This window comes from Coffea arabica, chromosome 8c (assembly GCF_036785885.1).
Source record: "Coffea arabica cultivar ET-39 chromosome 8c, Coffea Arabica ET-39 HiFi, whole genome shotgun sequence".
Classification (NCBI taxonomy): domain Eukaryota; kingdom Viridiplantae; phylum Streptophyta; class Magnoliopsida; order Gentianales; family Rubiaceae; genus Coffea; species Coffea arabica.
Window position 1 is genome coordinate 43,998,693 of NC_092325.1, and position 19,640 is coordinate 44,018,332.

Below are 19,640 nucleotides of genomic sequence, written 5' to 3' on the forward strand. Positions count from 1 at the left end.
ATGATAAATGAATGATATCATTTATTTTTTGGGAAAAAAAAAAAAAAGAAAAAAATTCTTCGACCGGATTAAGAAAGTACAAATGGTTCTAAAATAAGAAAGGCTGATTTAGTATCGTTGCTATATCCTGTCTTACTTAGGAAGATTGTAAACTGTATCTATCCATAGGGAAGCACTAGTTTGTTTTAACATTGCATTACGGGAAGGGAAGGGAAGGAAATAGCAGGCTTTGATGTTAATGTAAAGACAGTTTTGATAAGTTAATGACAAAGTTGGTGGTGCAGTTGTCAATAGCCCAAGATCATGTTGGAGAGACCAGACCCGGATCCGGATCGATCAAGTTTAAAAGGTGACTGACTGCTCATTCTAAGTTCTAGGCATCTTTTGCCCTTCCCTTTCTGAAAATGTTGTTAGAAAACATCAAATTTACATGCAAGATTGACCCTGGCATGGTAATTTTGACTTTCTCCGCTCTGACAATTCCTACAACTAGAAGGATTTTAGAGCTGAAAGTTTACAAGAAGCAGCTTTCAATGAAAAAGGGAAAGAAGAGCATGCAAATCTGTTAGAATTTGATGGGTGATGGCAGAAACTGATAGCCCTCAGTTTGTGAATGATGGCACGCTCCGCATCAATAGTTATTTGCATTTCATGTGCCATTACTTGGATGGAAGCGACCTTTTCTGAACCTTCTACTTTCTACAACGACGCAACAGCAATGATTAACCTTTAGTTCAGATTATAAATGTTGTTCTATTATATTCCCATTTTCCTTGTATCGATTCATCTTTATCAGGACAACAATTCTGGCATACCCATTTTGGTTTACTGCAACAAATTTCAGGGAGCAAAGAACCAACAACTTTGTAGATGTGTTCAAAATTGAGCATTACTGGACCCAGTGCCAAAAGGACTGGGGGAAAAGCCTATTTGCTTCCCCAGTCCAATGCAGGAGATGTAGAAATGTATTTGCAGGGTGCACAGAAACCTGATTCTCAATTTGTTTATAATGGCTCCGATAGAACTTGTATTGCCGAGTAAATTACTACACCTTATCTCTTCTCTCTTTCTGATCTTTTAACTTTGCCCCAAGATATTCCTGAAAATTGAGTTATTTTTTCCTTTTTTGTGATAAAGAAAGTAAAATTGGGACATATAAACTCAGAAGTTGGGACCTCAGTGTTTCCATTCCTTCTTTTGAGATGTCTAGAAACTCATCATCAATCAAAAATTCCGTTTCAAGTTTCTAAGTGGTTAGTAATGGCACTCAAAATTTGCTTAATGCTTTAAAAGTTGTAGTAGTACTCCATAATCACTAGACTGCAAAATTCGCGACCACAAATTTCTTGATCAAGAAACGAGAGTTCAAGTGGACGGGACGGGACAGACATGGAGCTGGCTTTCAAGTTTTATGCAAGCCAAGTCAACAAGTGTCGCAGCATCCACCTACAACTCACACTAGGTAAGCATTTTCAATAGACCAAAAGTATTAGCATGTCTTGTGAAGATTGTTGATTGTACGTAACAGCTCCATTGTCTCAGTATCTCACGCAATAATTACCGCAGCAACAAATGATTTTTCCTATTAGAATTGCAAATTAAAAAAGTCATTCCCTTACGGTATAAAACGAAATTACATATTATTATCATGCAAGGCCAAAAAAGAAAAATGAAATTAAAATATTCTTGTATAGGAAAAATTATGCGGTTTGGATATTATGTTTGATCATTTGCAGCTCTTATTCCTAGAACCATCCAAAGTAAGATTAGCCATCGCTCGTCAGGCATCAGCTATAAAGCCTTTTCTTTTATCTTTCTAACTCGTAATAAAGCAGCCACATCACGATATGCTTTTTCATTTCTTTTTCTACCTTCTTGCCTTCTCAAATTCTCCTCGTTGGGTTTCTGTTTCTTTGTTACAAGGTAGAACGAGATGTAGGGTAACAGGGAAGGGGGAGGGGCGATGTACAAATCCCTCCATACCAGCCTGGCTGGTTCGTGAAGCTAGCTAGCATCACCACTTTACCACCAGTCACCACAGTAGTACAGGTTGGAAAAGGAAATACACACGATTACACTTATCAAATGTACTGTACTCCATATGTGGCTTATGGCTCAGTCAGACTGTCAGAAGTGGAACTGGAAACACACTCCACGGGGATGCCCACGACCATCCGAGACGCATTCATCTCAGGCCAGTACTGTGTATTGCTGCATGTGGAAGACCATTGAGGATGTGCCATTGGAAGTGGAACTGTACTTTCCAACTTCACAGCAACATTGACTATCCCGTGACCTCTTGAACCATCTCTAGCCCGTAGCTGGTAAGCCAAGTGGCGGAGGGATCCTGCCGGCAAAAGCCCATCTAGGATATCAGTCACCGGAATTTGACACCACCCTAGATGAGTATAGCCTGTAAAGAAGAAGTTCTTCTTCTTGGTGTATAACTGGAGGCACATGCAGGAGAAGTGAGCATCAAGGGGTAGCTGAAACTTTTCACCCCATGTAGGGTTTACACCTCCTTTATCATCCACTTTTGTCCGGCAAACTGTGCTTAGTTTCTTACAACTCATGTTCGCAGCTGCTGCTGGTGGTCTAAATGCGAAAGGTGGGGTTGTGGTAATGGTTGCAAAAGGCCGAAGACGGCGGGGAGGGAAGAGAGTTGAAGAGGAGGAGGCTCTAAGGCCTTGAGCTGATATTACAGTGATCTCCAACATTGAACGCTGATTCATCAGGAAAATTTGCACAATCCAATCGATTGCATGTCGGTGTATGCAGTGAGTGATCGAACTTCTGCATTGATGCGCAACTAGATATACGAACGAGTTAAAGACTTGGGGTAAGTAAGAGTGTTCCAGGGAGTTTCTTTCTGGTGCTGCTCTCTCGCTGCAGCTTCCTTTGTGGAAAAAAAGGGATGGACGTTGCTCAGAGGACAACAGCTACATGATCATATATGGACTGTGGTGGGGCAAATTGGCAATGTGTCATACTCATAATCGGCCCTCTTGATGATAATTTGCCATTAAGAAGCTGTTACAACAATTATTAGATTTTGTTGTTACTCAGCCGAAAATTCTCAAGTTGACTCGTTCTACGTACGTGACTAGAGGTACATTCCTTCGTGGAATCAGGCGTTCCAAATTAGATATACTAATATTTGTCTAACCAGCTCCACTATAGCAATAATGTAGCCCTCTAAAAGTTCTTTTTTTTTTAGACAAAAATATCATTATTTTATTAAATCTACATTAATGGGGGAAATTATATCAGTCACGACTATACATAGTTATGAACAGATTTGAACGATAAATACTGCATGCTAAAATTCTGAAAATTTAATAAAAAAAATTAAACCGTGAAACTCCAAAAATACTAAAAAAAAATTTACTTATATGTATAAAGACCTGGGCATACTTATGCCTACGAGATTGCAAATTAACTGTTTTAATTCCCAATGGTAAATATGACAGAAAAACAATAGATTTAATAAAAGAAATACAAGAGCTATAGAAAGCTCTTACCAAGAATCCTTAGGAGAATAATTAAATAAAAAAAAAACTCTCATTAGAAATTTCTAAGACAGAATAAACTCTCATTAAAAAAATCCTTATGAAAGATAATATTATAAACACGAAAAAGAAAATAAAAAAAAAAAAGACATGAGTGAGCATGTCTTTGGATTAAAGATTTAATCATCAGTGACATGGTTATGAGTCATACATTGACTCATTTTTCTGCCTACTTTACTATCCCATCCCAGGATATAACCAAACATGGAAAGTTAACTTCTTTATATCAAAACATGCTCTAGTTAGTTACACGTATCACTCATAATCGAAAGATAACGGGTTCGAATCATCATGGAATCTTATTTTAAAAAAAAAAACAAACAAACAAACTTCTTTGAATCGTAACTAAAGTTCACTTAAATAAAAGGATAAAGACTACAAAAAGATGCTTTAAAATAGATAAAGCATCTTTATCTACAGACCTGATGGAATGGCAATAAAATCGATTCATTGACTTCATGGAATGGCAATAACGCCCCCATCGTTTTTGGGCATGAAGATGTAACCAGAGGATTGTGCACCATACCAACGATCCATGATTTTTGTACTTTCTGTAACTCTTATTCACACGAATGGAGTAATGAAAAATCCAAAATTTCAATCTCTAAAACTAAACAGGCTGGAATGGTTTATTGCAAGCTGAAAGTGACTCTAAATATCTTCTTTTTTTTTTTTTTTTTTGTCGCAACGATAACAATTGTATAACCCATTTTAATCTAATCCAAGGAGAGGTGGAGGGGAAACCCGACAAAGAAAGCCACCTGAAGGTGACAGGCTAACCGCCACAATTAAGTGACAAATTTGATGAAAGACAAGAGTTGAACCTTGATTTTTCCCCTTTCCAAGATAATTAAGCTATCTACAGATTAACCTATCCAAACAACATCTCTTACTACTGTACATCTTAGAGCAAAAATCCAATCGCATATCCACGCTACGTAACGAGAATCCTGTCATTAAGTTATCAACCAAATAGCACATCCATCCCCAACCCATGATTAAGTTATCAACCATATAGCATATCCAAGCTATAAAGACGACTATTACTTGCACAAAAAAAAAAAGAAACAAATATACACATAACCATCATGGTACGTGTTAAACCAGAAGTAAGTCAAGAATTTCGATACCAGCCCCCGGGAATTTTTCACTCCGTAGAGCACTTTCACTCTATTGTCCATAATTTTTTTTCCAGACACCAGCCCCAGGAATGCAATTTTGATATTTCCATGGCCCACAATCTCTCAAACAAATCTACACTAATTCCCCGACTAAATATTCTCTGATCCACTGCGAGTAAATAGAGTAGAACTACCAAAATCAAACTATACACATTTCATCATGTTGTACACAGTATCTCATTTCTGACCTGAAAATAAAAAAGAAAAATAAATATTCTGTTCAGCATGTAATTAGTTCTTAATCTTGAACAGAAACTCCAGCCATGTTTATCTGTTCATTCTACTCGAAAGAATTCTGCAATTGGGCTCCAATCCAGCTTCTTAATGAAAGGCTTGAAATTCATTTCGCCACATCTCCAGAGCCCAAAATTTATCCACCACAAATTGTTTCCAAAGCCCAACTTCGACTCTTTGACCTTTCAGTTTCTAAAAATTTTCCACTTTCTTCAGCTTTCCGGTGGACCCAAGCCGTTTCAATTACCTGGCTGCCAGCCTATCTTTTACTTTCCTTTTGGATCTAAAGAAAACGTTGGGGCCTACCACGCCAGCTCCCCCAGGTTCCAGAAAAGACCAGAACTTCAGAAAATAACCTTTGCGCAACACGTGTTCGTTATCCACGAGGACCATATCCTACTTTTCTCTTTCCTTCGTCGTAGTTCTTATGCGGTCCCCACAGCATACCCCGATTAACTGCATGCTCCACAGAACAGAACACAGTCAAGTCAACTCTCGCCCTCCGATTTTCTCCTTATCGAAATATCTAACCACGCTTGATCATCACGGTGATTATCAACTCTGCAATCAGACGGCTCTGATTTCCCTTCCGATGCATCCGCCTCCTTGTGATCCCTCCCTTGTATCTCATTATCTTCGTCATCGCTTCTTCTCACGCGCTTTACCCCAAGTGAAACCCCGAAGAGCCTCGGACTCACGTACTCCTCCTCCTCCGCCTTCACTGCACCACCACCCGCGGCGCCGCCTCCGTCCATCTCCACCGTAACCCGTCTTCCCGTCATCAAATCCAAAGCTCTTTCTTCCGGCAATTCTCCTCCGCTGGTCTCCGCCTGATTCCCGGCGTAATTTGACATTAAATTATAAATATTGCCACACAAACCCCGCAGCCGATTCAATTCTCGATTTAGCTGCGCGTTTTCTTTTCTCAACCTTTCGTTCTCTTCTAGAATCTCTGGCGTCGTCGTACACGCCGTCGGCAGAACAGTAGTTGCCGCTGGCGAAGAATTGGAGGATACAACCTGCTCGTCACCAGAATTCGCCGGAGATACCACTCTCATCGGCGGCGGAACCGCCACTGTAACAACCGCCTGTGCATTCGCAATAACTGCAGCTGGAGGTGTTGCTACCACCGGCGAAGGAGCTGCCGGAGAGATTTTCCGGCGTTGAATATCCCTTAGTAATCCTTTTTCTCCTCTACGAAAACAATCATTTGCAAACTCCCATCGATCAGGCACCACTTTTCTAAATCCCTATTAAATCATAAACAATAATCAAATTAAGCAATAAGCACTAATTAAATACCAATCCTAAAAATGTAATAAGGAAAAAATTAAATTATTCATGTTATTGTAGCTTACGTAAGTATTGAGTTGGCGAACGAAGCTGGAAAAATTGTTGTGTTTGAAATATTTGGGAAGCAAATCTCTGGCGAATTCAGCTGGACGCCAAACAATAAATGTGGTGCCGTCTTCGTTCCACGAAATCAATTCGTCAATGGAAGGATCATCCACGAGTTGATAAGTTTTGGTGAGGAACGGCGTCGGAAGAGTCCTCTGAGACTCGCCTCCTCCTCCTCCTCCCCCCCCTGCGGTGGGAGATTCGCCGGTCTGTTCAACCGGCATTGGAGCCATAGAATCCAGAACTGCTTAATTATTCTTTATTTCACAGATCCAAATCCTAAAATTCAAAGTTAGAAAATAAATAGAAGGGAAAAAATAGTAGTTAACATATATTCTCGAAATCAAAATACCTCCTATTAGTACTACGATTTATCGCAAAAACGAACATGATAAACATAACAATAACGATGTGAGTTTTGTTTTACAAAACAAAGGGAAAAAGAAGGGACAAACTATAAAAAATTTTAAAATTAGAAGATATACAGATATATGAAGGAAAAAAAAAAGGTGGAAGAATCTTATCTTACAAGGAGAGATAGAGAAGTATTCAAGAGCGTTAAGGTTTCTGAACGAGAAGCAATCTCCAAAACCACGGCAGCAGCTCAGAAATCATTTGACGGAGTGAAAGATCAGAGAGAAGATAAGCGTTGGAGGGTGGTTGTGCTGTTTTTTCTGGATCTTTTTTTCCTTTTCTGTGTTTTATTTCTAGAAGGTTCTGGAGGAGCTGTTCGGAAGAAAGGCGAAGGAAAAGACACGAAACAAAATAATTAATATTGAGTTTGTTTTGGGCCTTGATGTTGCGGGGTGGCTTGGAGATGGAATTTGACAGGAGCCAGAAAGAGAAAAGAGATGGAATGAAAATTAAAATGGGTAATTGTGGGACCCGGTTAGTATAGGGTAGGCTGTGAGAGGGATATTAGCGTGCTTTTGTGACTGACTCAGTAATAGCCTTCGAGAAAGTTCTGGTCAATTCCGTAATTTTCTTAACATTATTTATGAATTAATTTTTTATATATTAATAATGTATACACTATTAAATTTAAATTAATATTAAAACCCACACACGCCGTTATATTCAAGAATTATTCTCTTTCTTCTATAAATTTTTCAGTTATATATATACACACACATTTATACATATATATATATATGTATATATTAGTAGGCTTTTCTCTTCTTCTCGATGAATATTTTTTTTAAAAGCCTTGTTTAAAATGTAATTTTTTTCCTAAAGATTTTTTATATTTTTTCTAAATATATTTATCAATTAATTTTTTATCTTGCATGCATCAAATCATTTAATTCAGAAGATAAGTTGATGTCAATTGATGTAAAACTAATGATTTGAAATTTTGGTCGCTAAAAAAAATCTATGGATGGAACAAGGATTCATTTTTCCAATACAATGGGTTTTACTTGGAGGAAGGGAAGTTGCGTGTCCGAAATCAGAAATGTCATGGCAAGCTTTATTAGTACTAGCATTCTAATCGTGTTATGCATGGATTTATACTTTAACCCTCAAATTAAAGAGTTAAAATTTGAAGCAAAAGAAAAAATTCTTATAACTTTCCGTTAGTTTTACACTTTTAAAATATATTTATATTTGTATCTTCGAAATAAAATCACTCGATTTAGTTATTTGCTATATAATTTTAGATTGAATGGTGTCAAGCTCTTTTTGAAAAAGTTTATAATTGATTCCATACTCATCCTCCAGTTCACAAGATAAATTTTGAAGCAAAAGGAAAAGAATCCATAACCTGCAATTTGGTTTAATATTTTTAGAATATATTTACTTTTTGCCTCCCAAAATATGACAATTGTATAAAACCAAGAATGGAGCATAGTGGCTGCAAGTATTGGCATCGAAAAATATAAATAAAAACTAATAATATCTTACAATACCCCTAGTAATCATAAAAAAAAAAAGAAATATATTTAGAATATAAAAAATGACATAGTAGTGTTACATATTTACATATGAAGAAAATAATAAAAATGCAAAAAATAGTAAATAATACACAGGATTATTCTTATTGAATGAATTTTACATTCTTATTCAAGCTGAATTAGGGTGAACTTTAGATTATATATATACAAATTTGGTAGATATTATTTATGGTCAAATGTTATTATATATTCATCTTAAACTATATCGTTATTTTTTTTATTGTTTTTGTGAGATTAGTTTTTTTAATTTTTTACCAAAAATAAAATTCTAAATAAAAATTTCCAATTTAAAGGACCAGTATGAATTTTTTTTTTTAAATTTAGTGATTTCATAATTTAGGTTTCAGGAATAGTATGCTATTGATTTTTAAATCTATTACTAATGAATATTATTTGGATGGGGCTAAATCCACACTCCTCAATCTAAATCTACACTCCTAGCATTAAGATGACAATAAACTCCACAGGAGTTCAATCCAAAAACTTGTCTTTCATATGACAAGAGATGTTTAAAAAATCAATTACAAATTTTAATTAATTGAAATTATTTGATACCATCGTCCTAATTATTGATTTGATAGTGTTTCCTAAAATTATACTTCATTCAACTATGAAGTGCAACGTGCCAAAAAGGTTAAAATATTTTCTTAACACAATTAAAAAAGTTCTCACCTCCTTACATGATAAAAAGAGATAAAAATGTTATCTCCACTAAATAAGATGCCATCAAAGTGAATCAAAAAAATTTGTTAGAAATTTTGAGACTATTCGCAGTGATATAAATTTGAAATCCAAATTAGCACCATCTATTTTCACTAAAAAAAGACAAAGTCTTTTTTATTGAAAAAGTTTCTATCAAGCCCCATAAATGCTATGGATTTTTTCATCAGCTTGGTTATAAATCGCTTTGTATGGATTACTATTTTTTCCAAAATGATTTTTAGGTTCTGAGTAAACGCATCTTTCAATTACTTTTATTTCATATATATTGATTCATTATAATTTAAAAAAAAAAGAAAAGAAAATAACAATCCAAATGAGAATCTTTTTCTTTACTGGATGGGTTTAGCTTGTATTATGGAAGCCTTATGAAGATTTAGAGCCACCTTTAAATTTTTTTTTTCCTTGGGGATTGAGAAGCAAAATAATCAAGGCTTAAGCACGTATTAACTCTCCAAATGTGATCAATCAAATTTCCATTCCAAGCCTTTTGTAACGAATAATCCATAACCGTGTTACCAACGTGTGGATTTTGATCGTGGAGCTATGCATTTAGCCCCACCTGTATTATTTCTTTTGTATTTTTTTATATAGCTTATCATTTTAGTTAGGATTACCAAATTGAAGATTATAATATTGTTATTTATTTATTTTTTTTACTTTTAATTGGACTAATGATGTTTCATCTCTTTTTACCCTCATATGAATAAACTCCAAATCAAATTCCTTTATAGACACTTCTTACATTTTAAATTCAAAAGGTATTAAGGAATATTTAATAATTAAAAAAAATTCAAAATTCTATTAAAAAAAATAATAAGGAGTTAGAATCTTTATGATTTGATTATCCTACTCGTCAATATCATCAACACTAGGTGTGCGATGGTATTCAAAGTTGTAATTGGCTATTTTGACAGCTACTTAAAAAATAAACCTAATTGTTAAAAAGCGAGTGAACTTGAACAAACAAAAATGAATTTTCTTTTTTCATGTCGGAATAAGTGATGCACGAGTTTTTCTATATAGCACACAACTATATGCAATTAAAAAAAATAAAAGATAAATTATCTTTTGAGTTTTATTATTTTTTTTTTTTGAATAAGCATGTTATGAATTTCAATTTTCATTAATAAATGAACTCGTATGCAAAATCACTCAATCAATTGAGTTTGAGGAAGGTGCATTTCCTGTAAATGTGATAACAATAACATGATAAATGAGATGACAACAGCATAATGTTTTCACTTGAAATTGTAAAAATTGGGCTATTTAAAAGAAAACAAAAAATAACACTATTTAAAAGCCTCCCCAGCAGTCAACAAACGAAAATTGGATGAGAATGCATGACAATTTTCACGATGGGGCAATAGTCGAATATATTCAGATATCATGGACACATGTTAAAAATAGAGAATTGAATTCGTTACCACTTGCTCGTGCGCGCGATCGTTTTAGCCTTGAGGCCCCTTGACAACGTTTCGTCTTTGTAAGTTGTAACTGCAGCATCGCCCGGTGCCATGTACTTCTACTAGAGGCGACTTGGACAGGAGGTACTTTACTGATTCCCCCACCCACCCTCTCCTTCCCCCCCCCCCCCCCCCCGGCATTCCCGCCGGAGTCCCAAAAAGTTCTAGTTTTTGTGGGATTGAGATGCTCAATGCTAGCACTATTATATGCAAAGTGCAGTCTTGGTAAATGATTTTTGCTGCGTCGTCCTCCACCTGTTTGGGCAAATGCCACAATCATTTATGCTTGGCTTCAGGCAACATTGTATTCAGAATTTCGTGCCCTGCGTTTATAAAGATCAGAGTTTTGTAACTTTTTAGTTGTAGCTTCACTTGTCTATGTTGAGTAGTTTCAGTCAAATTTTGGACTGAAAAAACTTCGTGAAGTAAGCCATTGAAGGTTCGTTTTACTGAGCTATTGAAACTTATTGGCTAAGCATACTTGAAACGTTAATCAATTGGATGCTTTTGTCTACCGGTTTTGGAAAAGAGACAAAAACGTAGCGACTACTGAACATAGCCCACCTAAGGTCTTTCCTAATCTTGCTTATGGTTCCCATCGCCTTCCCCTTTCTTCCTTCCCGTTCTTCTGCATTCCAAGAAATTTGTTTTGAAGAAAAGGAACAGAATGGGAAGATTGCTGAATGATATATGAGTGAAGTTTTTAGGTGCATTGATATGTTTTCACTTTGATGCTGCGTTTTCAGCGAGTTAATGATTAGCTAATTCATGACTTCTGAGCCCTGCATCTCTGCTGTTTAAGATTGAGTTTTCTTTCATTAATAAATTTGCTTGTAGCTTCATTGATTTTTTTGCTGTTTAGATGGCTGATTTTTAGCTGTTCTTACTTCTTTAGGTGGTGGCAATTGAAAGGCTTTGAACTCCTTTTGTAGTTGGATTGAGTGTAATGAGTTGACTACATCCTTGCTTGCTAGAGAGGGACTTAGAATGATGCCAGCTTTAACAGCAACAAGGTCATGCTTTCTTGTTGGCAATTATCTGTCATTAAGAATATTTTCTCGGCTTCAGAAGTCAGTTTCATTTCATACAAGTCTTCCAGTTTTCAGTAAGGTTGGTCACGAGACTGAACCTCTTATGCTAACAAGTCTCGGACTGAAGAGTGAAACTGAAACAACTACTGGAAATGAGAAAAATAGACTCCAGCATGGGGTTTCTACACTAGAATTCCCAAAAAGTAAGAGGAAGAAAGTTGGTAGTAATAGAGAAAAGTTGGTTGCAGCTAAGAAGAGTCCAGACATTCCGGCAGCCCCTTTTGCTGCTCAATCTTTTTCTGAGCTTGGCCTTCCTCCTTTGTTGGTCGACAGGTTGGAGAAGGAAGGATTTAAGGTCCCAACTGATGTTCAAGCTGCAGCAATTCCCACAATTCTAAAGCGTCGCGATGTTGTGATTCAGTCTTACACTGGTTCAGGGAAAACATTGGCATATCTTCTGCCCATTTTATCTGGGATTGGCCCACTGAAGGAAGATTCTTCAACTTTTGATGAGCCTAAGATCAAATCAGAGATAGAAGCAGTTATTGTGGCTCCTTCCAGGGAGCTGGGGATGCAGATTGTGAGAGAAGTTGAGAAACTATTAGGACCTTCTGACAAGAAACTGGTTCAGCAACTTGTAGGAGGTGCGAACAGATCAAGGCAAGAAGATGCCCTTAAAAAGAACAAGCCGGTCATTGTAGTTGGGACACCAGGACGAATTGCAGAGATAAGCACAGCTGGAAAGCTTCACACTCATAGCTGTCGATACCTGGTCTTAGATGAAGTTGATGAGCTCCTTGCTTTCAATTTTCGGGAGGATATGCATCGGATTTTAGAGCATGTCGGAAGACAATCTGGTACAGGTCAACAAGGTTCTAATAGATCTCAGGGTTGGCAGCCTGAGCGTCAGACAATCATGGTCTCTGCTACAGTGCCATTTTCTGTGATAAGGGCAGCTAGGAGCTGGGCAAATGATCCACTCCTTGTCCAAGCCAAAAGTGTTGCCACACTTGAATCTGTCTCTTCCGCTGGACCCATTAATTTTCCAGGGACTACTTCCAACTCAAGTTCAAGCTCAAACTATCAGAAACTGCCAGCAGTTCAGAGCCTACCACCTAATCTTCAACATTATTTCTTTGTTACTAGGAAACAACACAAAGTTGATGCGTTGAGGAGATGTGTGCATGCTTTGGATGCTAAGTCCAGCATAGCTTTTATGAATCACACTAAACAGCTAAAAGATGCTGTTTATAAGCTGAAAGCTCGAGGGATCAAAGCTGCAGAATTGCATGGAGATTTAAGCAAACTGGCCAGATCAACCATCCTAAAGAAGTTTAAGGATGGGGAAGTTAGAGTACTGCTAACAAATGAGCTTTCAGCTAGGGGTTTGGATGTGCCAGAATGTGATCTTGTAGTTAATCTGGAATTGCCCACTGACTCGGTTCATTATGCACATCGAGCTGGCCGAACAGGTCGACTTGGCAGAAAGGGTACTGTTGTCTCCATATGTGAAGATCCAGAAGTATATGTTGTGAAGAAATTACAGAAGCAACTTGGTATCCTCATTCAGGGTTGTGATTTTACAGAGGGCAAACTTCTTGTTACTGAAGAAGAAAAGATGCTAAAATCTGTAAGGCAGTGAAGTAATAGAATTTTCAGTAAATATCTTATAAGAGAATTATTGACAACATTGTTTTGGTTTTGTTTTTGCTTGTTTCTTTCGACAAGAAGTTGCAGGTATTTTGTAAGGCTACTTAATTGAATCTGTTATTAAGGCTTAACTGATTTTTCGTTTCAAAGAACGTCTTTTGGGTAGTTCACATACAGACATACATGCATACATAACTGTTCAGCATTTACGTGTCTAAATAGAAGTCTTGTTAGAATTCCTGTGTACATAAATGCTCGGTAATCATCATAGCTAGAGTCTGCTTTGCTTTCCTTCTTCTTTGATGATGGAGCAGGCTGTGAGAGAGCGGAGACAAAAGAAAGAAGCAGGGCCAGCGCCTGGAGAACGAGACTGTGGACGTCCATCTCTGAGTCGTCGAAGCAACTGAATATGAGAATGGCGATTTTGGCAGAGGCGGCTGTGCTGGAGAGTTGGATGCAAGAGTGGATACTTTCGCCACGCCCCACCGGTGCACACAAGAAAACACTAGACTGCCGCTTTCTTTCATTTCCTTCTCTCTGCTCTCTGTTCCTTTTACAAGTTGAGATTCCTTTCGCTTAAAGACACAATTTTGGTTTTGTATATGTTCAAAAATAAGGTCAATAAGGACGATGTGGGGAAACAATTGTGTACTGGGGCTTTTGGTTGATTTTAATTCCCAAGTTACATTTGGAAATGCTTATGTAAGTAGAGTTTTGATCATTTCTGTACCCCAGTAGTTTGCACGCATGTACTGATTAATGGCAGTTGGTTTAGTGTTATATTGTTTGTCAATCCAGCCGTGCTGCATGAATTTTTGGGAAATGGCGTGGTTAGCTAACTTACAAGACGAAGGACCACATGCACGTCAACTCTTCAATGAGTTTATAGGGGCTTAACACCGGAAATAAGTTCGACAGACAAGCAAATGAACATTTGATGATAGATATCATCCAATGGTTAAGGTCTTTAATTCTTTTTCCCTGGGATGTGTAGTTTTGACTCTCATCCTTTCATTTTGTTTTTCTTCACTAATTAGTGCTTCCCTTTTAAAAAACAAGGTTGAAAATAATAAGAAAATATCATACACCTTCATTGAGGTTTCTCATAATATCACTTACACCCTTAAAAGTTTAAAAGTAATCACTGACCTCCCCTAATAATTACAATTTGACACAGAATGCACATATCAAATAAATGGAGCTCAAAAAAAAAAAAAAGTCACTTTCTTCTCTTTCCCTTTTCTCCAATATTCTCCTTTTTTTTGGATGACTATACAATTTTTTATTTATAAATTACAATAAATTAAAATTTATTTATCTTTTATTTTTTTGTGATTGTGATGGAATGGGGTATGATTTCTTTGTTTATTTTGAGTTGATTTTTTTTAACGATTAGTACAATTTAAAGGTTTGGACCATGAGTTGAGAAAAAGTTGGGAAAAAAAAATATAAGATTTATAATAAATCGATTTTGAGCATAGAGCGTCAAATTGGTGCTAATGTTTTTCTTTACAAATATTTTTTTATTTTCTAAATTTATATTTTTATGGACTATAATTTTGTGATGTGATGGTACTACTAAAAATTGTTTTTTAGGTGATGATTTTTCTTAGCATAAATAAAGTGATTTATGAGTATTTTTATTCAATAAAAATGAGCAAAAAGGCAGTTTAAAATTTTTAAAAATTTTGTCACACAAATAATAAAAATAATGAAGGTAAGTGACATTTTTAATACCTTAGAGGCGCTACGTGATATTAAGAGAAACCTCAGGAGAGGTTTCTAATATTATCCCAAAAAAAATTTAGAGAAAGGGTTGGTAACTTGGTATAAATAAGGATTAATTGATATTGATAACAACATGTGCTTAAACGCTGCAGGAGACAATTTTTCCTGTGATTGTTCAGTGTTAACTTATATACAGATAAGCAACACAATTAAATTTAGGTAACTGCAGAATTAAGCCCAGAAAATGATCAGAGTGGAGATCTGAAATCAGAGTTGATTTTCGAGTAGATTTTGCTTCGTTCAATGAACAGAAGGACCATCACGGTTGAGTTGACTTTGCTTCCAAATATTCATAGTATTAACACAATGCTAGGAATTGAACAACTACTACTGATAAAGTTGGGATAAAGAGGTATCAAGAGTCAAGGCTTGCCCTCGTAACCCCATGGATTCAGGCTTGCCCACTTCCACTGATCGCTGCACATATCATCTATGTTGTACTTTGCCCTGAGGAGAAATTACAATTAGCTGTTAAAGACTCGCGTAGCATGATATGCATAAACCGAAAGGTGGAGGCATCATTACAATACTAAACAAACACGAATGCCTGTCTGTCCAAGAAAAAGAAAAAACATCAGATTCTTGTTGAAATTCTTATAGCATCGTATGGTACAACAATTAGCAACTGGGATGTAAACATTTTCCCTTTTAGATTCAAGTTTTCAAACAAATACAAAGCAACTAGGAGGAACTACAAGAAATGAGGTAATCTCGCAGCCAGAGAGAAGGAAAGTGTATCAGAATTTGAACGACTTAGTTGTTTTCATCACCAATGTAATGCAACATAGTGCAAAGCAACTTACTTCCAACCAAGCTGTTTCTCAGCTTTCTCTGTTGATGCATAAACTGCAGTGGCATCTCCTGGCCTTCTTGGACACAGTTTGATGGGGATGTCCTGAAGGAAATAAAGTAGTGCAAAAGTCAGAAGCAGCTTGAACATTTACCAGATATGCATTCATGCCTTGCATTTGCCTGTTAGCTGTTATTTGTGTGCGAGTGAGAGCGCGCGTGCGCGTGAGAGAGAGAGAGAGATCACCTTTCCAGATGCTCTTTTGAAAGCAGCAACCATTTCGAGGACAGATGTACCTTGGCCAGTCCCCAAGTTGTAAGCATGACAACCTAATATGCAATGTTCATCAGAAAATGTAAAACAAAGTGAAACAAAATCTCAAAATGGTCATCTTCTAAAATCACATTAATACTATTACATATTGGCTCATAAAAAGCAGTGATTAGTTTTAATTGCATCCAGCAATAATCTTTATATACAGAAGGATCTACGGACCTTTAAAATCCATTCGAAAAAGCTTCTGCAAGGCAGCAACATGACCATCTGCCAAATCCATCACATGGATATAGTCTCGTATCTGCTAACCAAGAAACTACTTAGCTTTTGTACAAAACGTTAAGCCTTATAAAAGGCAAGTTTATTTTAGAGCAAGATAAGTGCCAAATCATGATATCAGGTGAGTTCACTTACTGCACTACCATCAGGTGTGGGATAATCATGACCATAAACATTTAACTCAGGTAGTCTACCAACAGCTACTCGTTCTATGTAAGGCATGAGATTGTTTGGGATACCCTTAGGATCTTCTCCAAGCCTACCACTCTCATGAGCCCCAACAGGGTTGAAATATCTTAGCAAGATAATTTTCCATTCTGGATCTGCCTTTTGAATATCTCCAGCAATTTCTTCCAGGAATAGCTAGAGTACAGGCAGAAAACCAAATAGTATAAGTACTTCTGCCATTCTGAACCAGAGACAGGAAGACTGCTTTCATGAAGTTCTAAGCAGACGACTATATCACCAAACTATAAGGCGATCTATGAGAATACCTTTGTGCGGCCATAGGGATTCATAGCCTTCAAATCAAAATCTTCAACACATGGAATTTTTTCAGGTTGGCCATATACAGTGGCAGATGAAGAGAAAACCAACTGCATACAAAAACAATCAGATTAATAACATAAACAAAAGACCAACTGTTAAAACACATTAAGCAAATTAAGCGACACTAGGCATCTTCTATGCTAGTATATCAAATGAACTAAGTTGATGCCTCATTTCATACGACAAAAAGAAACCAATTCATGCAAGCTACCTTTAAAGTGAGGACGCAAGAAAGAACTCCCAATTTAAAATGCATCATCAAACAGGGGATACTGAATGTTGAAATTAAATTTCCAAGAATAAATATCTTGTTAAAATTCTCCCAAAAAAAAAAGAATATGATAGCTTTGAAAAAATCATAAAATTCCATCTAGGCACCATCCTATTCCCCCTTCTCATCTATCTCTTCGGTCTAAGTTGTAAGTAAAGGAATATGTGAACAAAAAAGGGAAAACCAAATGCACACACAGCATACCTTCTTGCAATTGTACTTTGCCATGGTCATGTACAAATTGATTGATCCAGCCAAATTGTTGTCAAAATAGCGCATAGGATAAGCAACACTCTCCCCAACAGCTTTCAGGCCAGCAAAGTGTATAACAGCATTAAACCTGATCAAAAACACCAATGTACCCCTAATTATATCATAATATACAAAGGCATATGCAACAGAAGATTAAAGCAAATGTGAAAAGGAATACAAGTGTCAAATTCATTGCAACAAGCAAATTACTTTCGTTTATACACAAAATGAAATATACATTTCACCTACTTGTTTTTTGAAAATATCTCCTCCAAATCCTCCTTATTTCTAATATCACCCTGCAACCACGTAAAACATGACCAAGATTCAAGATTAAACACCCCTCACTTCGAGCACCAAAAAAAGAAAAGAAAAGAAAAGGACAACCAAATTTTCTTTGATAAAGAAAAAGTTTTCTTCAATTGTTAGGACTAACAAGTATTCTGCAAAATTTAAAACCCATATAAAGAAACCGATAATACCCTGTTCAAAGAAAAACTTAAGAACATATATGCAACACTAAAAATTCCATCATTTCTCGAAACATAAGGAACTAATAATAAAACAAAAGACATAAGCTTGCTCAAATACAAACTAGATACAGTTCAGTGCTATTAAAAATCCATCACTTCTTGAAAAGAAGATTAAAGATAGAAAAAGGAAACCCAAGACACAAAAACATGGAATGGGTCATGAAGAGTAAGCATACCAGATAGAAATCAAGATTTTTAGACAACTGGGGTCCCGCTAACTCTCTTACTCGAAGAACAGCCTCTTCGACGGAGTTATCGAGGTTGTCAATGATTGAAACCTTAAAACCTTCTTTCAATAGCTGCAGAACAGTATGAGTTCCAATGAAACCAGCCCCTCCTGTCACCAAAATCCTATCTTCCACTCCCACGGCCATTCTTTCACAAGTAAAGCAAAAAAGAACCCTTCTTGTCCTGTGAAAAACAAAAAAGTGTCTGAAATGGGGAGGCTTGAAAAGGGTTCAAGAGTATAATACTGGGAAATCGATGGAAATGGAAAAAAATAGTATGAAGAAACTGAGATATCTGTTCGAAGCAACGGATAAAAAGATGAGCCAAGGCACAGAAATTAATGGGGAAAGATACGCAAGCATGTAGGACTAGTACTTAGAGGTATATATATACTATATAGTAGTGTATTAGTTGAAAAACGTGAAGGGACAAAAAGATGAGCATGACTCATGATGATGCTGTAGCGGTGGGATGGATAACGGATGAAAGCTGTATCCTTTTCAGTCAATTTCCAAAAGGGGTTTTGTTTTTCATATCACGTAAGTTCCCAGATTAGATGGGTTGGCGGGATGTTGATGTCAGATGCTGTGAATGAGTGGAGGGGTTGGGCATAAACTACAGCTATGGCTTCTTGACAACTGATTAGGAGTTAAGATGCGGAGAATTTACACAAATGATGGCTAATTCCTATGCCTACCTTCTTGCCGAACCTTTGGTTTTTTATTGGTCTGTAGAGGGAATTGTGGAAAATTTGAATTTATTGCAAGCCGAAATTGATGGGATGATGCCTATATCCGAGTTTGGGTAATCTTGGGTGTTAGCTAACACCTCATGGTAACTAGTTAATTAGTTTTAAAAAATAAAGCATTGTTTAGATGGTAAGTTTTTGGAGTTTTTATTAAAATATATAATGTGAAAGTGTGATGTGATGTATGTAAGGTAAAAAAGTAATTAAAAATGTCAAAAGAATTTTTTCGCGAAAATTCATATTCTAAACAATTTTTAGTTTGTAATATATATCTATTAGAGATTTAAAATCCTTCTATGATATCCTGGAATATGATTCGATTTTTATCATCGAACCAAAGGAGTTGTTTGGATTGCATAATCTAGAAAGTTTTTGGCGAAAAAAATCATTATAATATTTTTTAAAATATTATGTATGAAAAAAGGTGGTTGAAAAATGCGTAGAAGAAACATTCTCAAAAGATTTTTAAAAAATTCAATATGGCAATCCTAACAAGAATATTTCCAAGTAATATATGATGAAGTATCGGTCCAATCTTTGTAGTCAACATCTCTTAGATGGATAGAATAAGTTTGTAAATGTGAATAAATTTATGTTAAGTGCAAATTAACCCAAAAAACCCATGTGTTTGTCCATTAGAGGAAAAAAAGGTGGATATAATTAGTTTGTAAATGTGAACAAGTTTATGTTAAGTGCAAATAAACCAAAAAAAAAAAAAACATGTG

The 19,640-nt window shown here is 36.2% G+C and overlaps 3 protein-coding genes across 3 annotated transcripts; 1 reads left to right on the forward strand and 2 right to left on the reverse strand.

Annotated features, from left to right (window-relative positions):
* Positions 1 to 4,881: 4,881 nt before the first annotated feature.
* On the reverse strand, positions 4,882 to 7,125 carry LOC113705444 (heat stress transcription factor B-2b-like). The gene is made up of 3 exons (XM_027227295.2): positions 6,912 to 7,125; positions 6,343 to 6,661; positions 4,882 to 6,234 (listed from the first exon to the last, which is right to left on the reverse strand). Exons 2-3 carry the CDS (start codon positions 6,613 to 6,615, stop codon positions 5,473 to 5,475), a joined length of 1,035 nt encoding a protein of 344 aa, XP_027083096.1. The 5' UTR covers positions 6,616 to 6,661; positions 6,912 to 7,125; the 3' UTR covers positions 4,882 to 5,472.
* Positions 7,126 to 10,472: 3,347 nt separating this feature from the next.
* Positions 10,473 to 13,332, forward strand: LOC113705528 (DEAD-box ATP-dependent RNA helicase 47A-like). The gene is made up of 2 exons (XM_027227405.2): positions 10,473 to 10,604; positions 11,416 to 13,332. The coding sequence occupies exon 2, from the start codon at positions 11,508 to 11,510 to the stop codon at positions 13,191 to 13,193; it is 1,686 nt and encodes a 561-aa protein (XP_027083206.1). The 5' UTR covers positions 10,473 to 10,604; positions 11,416 to 11,507; the 3' UTR covers positions 13,194 to 13,332.
* A 1,851-nt stretch (positions 13,333 to 15,183) lies between these two features.
* Positions 15,184 to 18,529, reverse strand: LOC113707003 (bifunctional UDP-glucose 4-epimerase and UDP-xylose 4-epimerase 1-like). The gene is made up of 9 exons (XM_027229152.2): positions 18,116 to 18,529; positions 17,656 to 17,705; positions 17,359 to 17,494; positions 16,829 to 16,930; positions 16,470 to 16,697; positions 16,275 to 16,356; positions 16,026 to 16,108; positions 15,793 to 15,884; positions 15,184 to 15,436 (listed from the first exon to the last, which is right to left on the reverse strand). Exons 1-9 carry the CDS (start codon positions 18,311 to 18,313, stop codon positions 15,352 to 15,354), a joined length of 1,056 nt encoding a protein of 351 aa, XP_027084953.1. The 5' UTR covers positions 18,314 to 18,529; the 3' UTR covers positions 15,184 to 15,351.
* Positions 18,530 to 19,640: the final 1,111 nt, after the last annotated feature.